The sequence below is a fragment of the Plasmodium gaboni genome, assembly GCF_001602025.1.
Source record: "Plasmodium gaboni strain SY75 chromosome Unknown, whole genome shotgun sequence".
Classification (NCBI taxonomy): domain Eukaryota; phylum Apicomplexa; class Aconoidasida; order Haemosporida; family Plasmodiidae; genus Plasmodium; species Plasmodium gaboni.
The window spans coordinates 1-643 of NW_017385322.1; the positions used below are offsets into that span (position 1 = coordinate 1).

Below are 643 nucleotides of genomic sequence, written 5' to 3' on the forward strand. Positions count from 1 at the left end.
AAAAAAATAAAAAAAATAAAAAAAATAAAAAAAAAAAATTAAAATAATAATAACAAATAAGGAAAATGAAACAATATTGTGAAATATAAATCATTTAATAATAATTTTTTTTTTTTTTTTTTTTTTTATAATTTCCTTTTTAAAGTATATATTTTTTTAATTACCAAAGTCGTCGAAACATCTATCAAATGCATAATGACGCTGTATAACAGCTTTTTGTCCTTCACTCTTTTCCACATTCTTTTTTAATTCTATTTTATTTCCTTTTTTAGCAACCCTTGCATTTAACATTTCTGTCATAGACGGAGGATCTATAATTAAGTGCATATCTGTTTCATTCATTTTCCAAGCCTTCAAGTGTCCTTGGTTAATCTTAAAAAAAAAAATAAAATATATAAATAAAATAATTACACAAAAGAATAAATATTATATGTAATATCATATATTTATAATATTATAATTCAACTAACTTCTTTCTGAAACAAGGGTCTTATACGAGTGCAAACCCTAATGGCTTCCTCTTTTGAGGAAGACTCAACTTGTATACCATCCAAATTTATTTTATTTATATCTTCATTTTTATTTAATTCCATTCTTTAATATATTTCCCAACCCCACGAAAAAACAAAAAATACAAAAAAAA

The 643-nt window shown here is 21.8% G+C and overlaps 1 protein-coding gene across 1 annotated transcript; it reads right to left on the reverse strand.

Annotated features, from left to right (window-relative positions):
* Window positions 1-164: 164 nt before the first annotated feature.
* Window positions 165-593, reverse strand: PGSY75_0015300 (putative kinesin-7; the record flags this gene model as incomplete). The annotated part of the gene is made up of 2 exons (XM_018783290.1): window positions 165-372; window positions 471-593. Coding segments are annotated over 2 exons (331 nt in total), but the record flags the coding sequence as incomplete, so codon positions are not given.
* Window positions 594-643: the final 50 nt, after the last annotated feature.